Source organism: Brassica oleracea, chromosome C9 (genome assembly GCF_000695525.1).
Source record: "Brassica oleracea var. oleracea cultivar TO1000 chromosome C9, BOL, whole genome shotgun sequence".
In the NCBI taxonomy this organism is placed as follows: Eukaryota; Viridiplantae; Streptophyta; class Magnoliopsida; order Brassicales; family Brassicaceae; genus Brassica; species Brassica oleracea.
In genome coordinates this window covers 7595364-7602457 of record NC_027756.1, presented here as the reverse complement: position 1 = coordinate 7602457, position 7094 = coordinate 7595364, and the positions used below count along the sequence as shown (strand labels likewise).

General features: G+C 38.5%; 2 protein-coding genes across 3 annotated transcripts in view; one reads left to right on the top strand and one right to left on the bottom strand.

The window, feature by feature from the left end:
• The window catches only part of LOC106318133 (polyprenol reductase 2-like), a 10787-nt gene extending 7626 nt beyond the window's left edge, over positions 1–3161 (top strand). Inside the window, exons 5-6 of one of the 2 annotated variants that reach the window (XM_013755998.1) lie at positions 2706–2777; positions 2867–3161. In XM_013755998.1, the coding sequence (XP_013611452.1) occupies positions 2706–2777; positions 2867–2971 (177 nt within the window). In that variant the 3' untranslated portion in view covers positions 2972–3161. The remainder of the gene's footprint in view (positions 1–2705; positions 2778–2866) is intronic. The other variant, XM_013755997.1, reaches the window with a different exon arrangement.
• Positions 3162–3224: 63 nt separating this feature from the next.
• Positions 3225–7094, bottom strand: LOC106318132 (sugar transport protein 7-like). Its single transcript, XM_013755996.1, has 5 exons — positions 6990–7094; positions 6760–6901; positions 4570–4889; positions 3826–4452; positions 3225–3744 (listed from the first exon to the last, which is right to left on the bottom strand). Exons 2-5 carry the CDS (start codon positions 6872–6874, stop codon positions 3331–3333), a joined length of 1476 nt encoding a protein of 491 aa, XP_013611450.1. The 5' UTR covers positions 6875–6901; positions 6990–7094; the 3' UTR covers positions 3225–3330.

The following is a 7094-nucleotide window of genomic DNA, read 5'->3' as shown; positions in this document are numbered from 1 at the left end:
AAGATGACTGTGCGCTGCGATAAGTTGAGCGTTCTCAAAGAACTTTTCAGGATAGGCGATCGTGTTAGGGTGACGAACTGCGAAAGAAAGAAGGGTGTTAGAACTCCTAATCATAACGCGAGTAAAACAGTCAAAACTCTACCGAGTAACGGATTCCATAAAACGCGATAGTCGTCCCCCGTAGGCTCTTCGAAAGCATGCTCATCAGACTTAACATAGAAATAAGCTCGTTGCCAATCCTGCGTCTTGTTAGGATGGCCCGTCAAGACGTTGTAATTTGCCCGCATCTTTACCGAAAAGATCCCGTTTGGCTCCGCCTTCGTGAAAGTCAACTCTTCGAACACCCTCACACTCATCGAGATATCCATCTCCGCAGCCATGACCATCAGCATGACCGCAATACGCAGTGACCCGTTCAGCAACTGAGAAATAGCAATATCCCGACGAAACGCGTACGACGTGATCAGCCGAGGGATTGGGAACCAGAGCTTGGTCTGGTCCTGGAAATAGGATTCATATACACATTGATATCCGACCGGAGGCGACCACGGGCGCTGCTCGGCAGATGGAATAAGAAAAGTGACACCGGCGCCGCCGCTCTCCCTTAATAACCTCTTCACGGTCTCGCTAGAGGAACAAGAACTGAATACGTTCCCCCACGATTGAACCTGCGGGTCGCGTAACACCTCTCGAGGAAGCGGAGGAAGCTCCTCAAAGATTCCACCAGGATGATATACTATGGGGCGGCAGTCTAACTCGTCAAAAGGAACACTCCTCGGCGATGGACAAGAAGCTGACTGATCAAACTGACCTCTCCGCTGAGTCCGCCTCCGAGATCTCGCGACTTGACTAGGTGCTTCTGAGCCACTTGTTTCTCTACCCTCATCCTCAACGTTCTCCTCGGCCTCTTCACGAAATTGCCTATGAGCATCAGCGACTAGAAGGCGTTGAGAGAGGCTCATATTCTCCGTGTCTCTCAGGGCATCGCGATGAATTACGTCAAACTCATCCGGCGGACCGCCGTCCGCGTCCCTAGCGGGGCTTGATGAGGCAGCAATGCTTTTCCCCTTCTCTTCACGCGACAATCGACCCTTCGAAGCCATCTTTCTACTCGGGGGGAACGACTAAACCGATAAAGTTCTAAGCGTATTCTACGGGAGACTTATCTAGAGAGAGAAAACAAAAGTAGAGAGAAGGGAGAGAAAGTAGGATACCTGAGTCTGCAGAGAAGAATGACGAAAGTGAAGAGGAGAAGCCTATTTATAGCAAAAACGAGGCGCATTCTTCGAAGCATCATCATTAGGTCTACAAGGGCCTAAATGGGCTTCGAAGGCCGCCTAAATGCCCAAAAACTTACTCGCGACGGTTCGGCTTCTCGCTCAAACCGGTTTTCAATCAGGAATTCGAGCTGAAATTAATCTCCGGTTCTGGTCTAAACCGACTCAACAGAACTAACCATCCAAAGACCGCCCGGGCTCTAAAACCGGAGAATTTTACCCCCCGAGTAAAACACAATGCATCATGAAAAGACGCAGCTCGGCGCGACTAGATCCAACAGGCGACTAAAATCATACACAGGCAAAGCGAGTTGTTTACCCCCCGAGTAAAACACAACGCACCATCAAAAAGACGTAGCTCGGAGCGACTAGATGCAACAGGCGACTAAAATCATACACAGGCAAAGCGAGTTGTTTACCCCCCCGAGTAAAACACAACGCATCATCAAAAAGACGTAGCTCGGAGCGACTAGATGCAACAGGCGACTAAAATCATACACTGGCAAAGCGAGTTGTCGCTGGCATTACGTCCTGTTATATGAACGAACCTGACCCACAAATTCACTGAGACCGACAAGCCGCTCACAAGTGAACTGGGGGGGGACTTATTGTAGGAGATGGATTGCATCCCTCCACAAGGCCCATCAAATAACAGGCCGTAGCCCGACAATTTCGGTTGAGTTTAGTCGGGCTTAGCGGCTAAAGACGTCGGCTCGACCCTAGAGTACTTTAAGCCAATCGGCTAAGATGATCAGTCGTACTCGGCTTAGACGAAATAATACCAAGGCCCGCATACTCGGCCTTTGGTGACAGGGCCCATAGGATAAGTGCGATTAGGGCATCACGAACAGAGGCGCTATAAGAGTGGAGGAGGAGGCAACGAGCAGTGGACTTTTGGACAACCTACACACTAAGCGGCTAGATCTAGGGTTTCTAAACGATCATTCTGATCTTGTTGCTTAGACCTCACATCTTGTCTCCTTATTTCCCATCAATCTTGTAACCCTTTGTCGGATTCTAATAAAAACGTCTTTAGTCACCCATCTTGAAGTTCATCATTCCGATCAACTGAATCCCGTATAAACACTTATCTGTTCGAGATCTAACTTTGGTTACTGTATGGAAAAATATTGAATAAAAGGAACGACAATCATACAGAGATCAAAGTTGTCCACTATATTGTATAGTAAACTTCCAGGCGAACTAGCCTCTCAAGAAACGATTTCACGCTAACCTACTAAGGAAAAATCACATAAAGTTACCGTCTACAAATGACTCCAGATACAATGCAACAGTTTCCAAAAACAGGCAAAGGAGGCAGAGCAGAATGGTAAAGTATCAACAAGCAGTATAGCCTATTCATCATTCCGATCAACTGAATCCCGTACAAACATTCACTAAATCGTATATGATGCTCTGTAATATAAGGTTTTATATGCGGGTTTGCTGATTGCGAGTGGAGGAACAGATGCAACCATCTGGCTACTCTTTGGTTTCGTGGTATGGTGCACTTTCCTTATTTGTCAAGATTACTAATGAAATGTTTTGTTTGGATTCAGAGAAATTTTATTTATGTCATTTCTTTGTAGGTTTGGAATCTGACATTAGCAGCTGGAGAAACTCACCGGTGGTATCTCCGGAAGTTTGAGAATTATCCGGCTAACCGGAATGCCATTTTCCCTTTTGTTTACTAAATTGTTTAAGAGATAGAACACAACTTAGTCAAGGTTGTATGGTTGTTGAATATTCACGCAAAAATGCTGTTAGATGTACAAATAAAATACAACATTCTATCAAATACACACGTGTCTGATTAGATTAAAACAAACTTAACCGTACGTGTGCGAAAAAAATATACTTTTTTAGAACAATGATAAAAAGATATATACATTTTTGAGGCAAAAAATGCAAAAGTTATTAGTAATGCAGCAGAAACTGTAATGAATTTGAAAACATTTGTACATAATCAATTATTAGGTTAGATGGAAATGGTTTTCCTTACTGTAGTTCTAGGCAAACTGCTTTAGTGCTTTGTACACGGCTGGTCTTATAGCTAGTTTTCAGGCAACATTTTCTTCCAGAACCAATGTTTGGTCCAAATGAGTGACATATCTTCAATTGGCACTCCTTTGGTCTCAGGCAACATGAAGTAGACAAAGATGGTCATCACAGAAACGCAACAAGCAAATAAAAGAAAAATACCAAACTTGAGTGCACATAGGAGGTAAAGAAAAGCCTGAGCCACGATGAAGGTGAAGAGGAGATTGACAGCAACGGTGATACTCTGCCCTGCGGAACGGATGGCCAAGGGAAACAATTCACTCGGTACAGTGTAGCCAAGAGGACCCCATGACCATCCGTATCCGAGAACAAAGAGTGAAAAGAAGATGACCAACATGATGGAGTATCCTTTTGACAGCTCTTGGCTGTCACCAAGTTTCAATCCCAAGATCACCGAGACTATGATCTGCGTCCAAACATGAGTTGCATTGGTGAATTGGTGATGATTGTAGGGTCAGTAAATAAAAAAGGTTGATGATCTTCTTACCTGGCAGGTGATCATTTGTAATCCGCCGCTTAAGAGCAGAGGTCGTCGTCCTAGCTTGTCCACTAACCCGACAGAAACAAAAGTCGAAAGAACAAGGACAAACCCTAATAGAACTCCCGAGTAGAGCAAAGAGTTTTCCCCAAATCCCATCGTGAGGAACATAACAGGCGCGTAAAAGAGAATGCAGTTCACGCCAGTGAGAATCTGAAACATAGGCATGAGAACCGCCATGACAAGCTGAGGCCTGTGGCGTTTCTCCAGAATGTCTCTAAAAGGATGCTTGGTGGAGTTTGCCAAGAGGCTGGCATCTATCAGATCTTGAAACTCGGCGTCGACGTTACTAGTTCCCCTTAGCTTCTCGAGGACATGGCGGCCTTTTTCAGCCAACCCTCTTTGGATCAAGCTGTTGGGAGTCTCGGGAAGGAAGTAGCCTCCGAGAGACATGAGCAGAGCTGGAAAAGCAGCTGTACCAAGAGCCAGCCTCCATCCCCAAGGACTAAGCTTCTGCGTCACGTAACTGATCATGTTGGCTGAAAAGATCCCAAGAGTTGTTGCCAACTGAAACAAAACGCTGAGAGCACCTCTTATATGGGTTGGTGACACCTCTGATAAGTAAACAGGAACTGCCTGTAATTAAAAAAAAAGAGATAATATCTAGTCAGGTAATTAAAGATTCTGTGTTTTTTTCGTTACACATTTATTTTATTTAATTTTATTTTTACACATTAAATTCTCTCACACAACCTGGGATTCAAATCCTACTCCAAAGCCTAGCATGATCCGTCCGAGAAGAAGCATGGGGAGGTTGATCGAACCAGCGTTCACAGCAGCTCCAACTAGGAAGAAGATCCCAGCGCAGATGATGCTTACACGACGTCCATATTTTCTAGTGATTGGTGAGGCCACAAGAGTGGCAACCAAACCAGCAATGTAGAGTGATGAGTTGAATGCGGCAAGTCCTTGATCGTTGAACTTGCAATAGTTATTTTCATGAGCGTTTCTCCTTTTGGCATACACGTTGGAGAAAAACTCCCTAAGGAAGTCATCCGTCGACGTGACACCACCTGTAAAGTACAGCCAAAGCCCTTGAGTGACTCAAGATCCAAACCCAAAAAATCTGAGATAGCCAAATGGATCTTGTAGGTTGGTAGGTTGGTATAAAATCAGGTGGGACTCAAAATATGAGACATGGAAAGAAAAAAACCCACAACCAAATCGAACTCGGACCAAAAAATTAGAACTTAGAGCTGTAAAATTATTTTGATGAATGGTATAATATATGTACTAGATTTTGATCCGCGCAACCGCGCGGGTGTTTATTTTTACTTTTCTATATATAAATTATTGTTTTTAAACATTAGTGGTATATATTTTTAACGTTAATCATATAGTTAAATGTTTATATAACTATTTCAAATACAATAATTTTATAATTTGCATGTTATAATTAATCAATTATTTAAAACCGTATATATTTTCACTTCTCATTATATATTTATCTTATTGTATTTGCATTTAGTTATTAAGAAAATTAATATATTCATGAAAAAACATATTTAAAAATTATTTTGTATTTAATTTATGCTAAATTCTGATCTGTGTTTCAAAGCTGTATTTTTTTCCTAATATTTTTATGCTTATTCATTTTAGATAATATATTATTGTATATACAAAAGTCTAACATATGTTAATTTTTAGACATGTTTTATATGGTTTGCTAATTTTAAGTCGTTCTATCATCATATTATATTTTTAAATAAATAATTTATATTTATGAAAATAAAATTTATAAATTTATCAATTGAATATACTTTTATCATATTTATTTGAGTTTAATAATTATATTTTAACATGATCATGACTATAAAGTAGATAAAATAGGATATAATTTATTTATTTTTGATTTTATAAACGATAACTTAAAATACATTAAATTTTTGTTAAAATATTTTTACACAGATTTATTAGAATTTTTAAAATATAATTATAAACACATCTTACCAACATATTAGATTTTATTTTTGAACATAAATATTTTATACTGACGAAAACAAAATTTAAATTTTTTATAAATTTAATAAAACTTTATTATATTTAGCTCAATATAAAAATTTTCTTTTAATATGATTGATTATGATTATATAATATATAAAATATTACAGAATATTTTATTTCTCATTTTATAAATGATTACTTAATTTATTAATGTATAATAACATTTCAAAATAATTTCAAAATTAGTGAAAATATGTAAATATAATTTCGAAAATGAAGATCTTCTAAAAATCTTTTAAAACAAATTTGTTAGAATTTTAAAATAAATATATTTATATTTAAAATGAAAAGATATCAAAAGATATTATGATTAAAGTATTTTAAAGATTCTATGTATTATTAGTCTTAATAAAATATATTTAATAAGATTTTTAAGTGATGGTCCAAATTAAAAAAAAAAATCACACATGAAAGAAGTCATGACTTCTATTTTAATATATAAGATATATACACGAACTCAAAGTATTATTAACAGAACTGGAATGGGTACAATAAAAAACCCAAAACCGAATATTCTCATAAAGACCTGGAAAATCCTATCAAAAGATTCAAATTAGTATCCAAAATGAGTATTTGAAATCTAAATAAGTATCTTAAATATTTAATTTTAGGTTTATTTTTATATGATATCTGAAAATACCCGGATCCAAATTATTATTATTAAGCGAACACAAAATAAATTCAGATCCATAATAGATCTAATATAGAGAAAGAATATAGCTGAATATATATATATATATGTATGATAATATGATGAAGCCTGAATGCCTAAGAAGTTAATTCGTAAAAATCAAAAAAAAAAAAACACTGAATTGTTCTTTAACGCCCATGCCTACTTCGGTAGTTTAAGACACTTGAGCACTAATTTTTTACTAGTACCTGCGACTCCGATGTCATATCCAAACATGCATCCACCAATGGCCGCAATAAGGCAAGTTATGGTGACGAACCCGGTGGTCTTCCCTTGGTATTGCTCTGCTCTCTCATTTGCCATTTTTTTATGTGCTCCTTCGTCTACGTACTAATTATTTGGCTTACATTAAATGATAATCTCTTCAAATTCTCAAGCCTGCGAGAACAAACGAACAAATAAAAAGTTACACTAACACCTTCGTTTTATGTTACCCGTGTTATGTGGCTCGTTTCATTTTGTTTTTATCAAGTTGGTTTCCTCTTGCGTATTGGGCGTTTGATCAACTTGTGTGTTGGTAGAA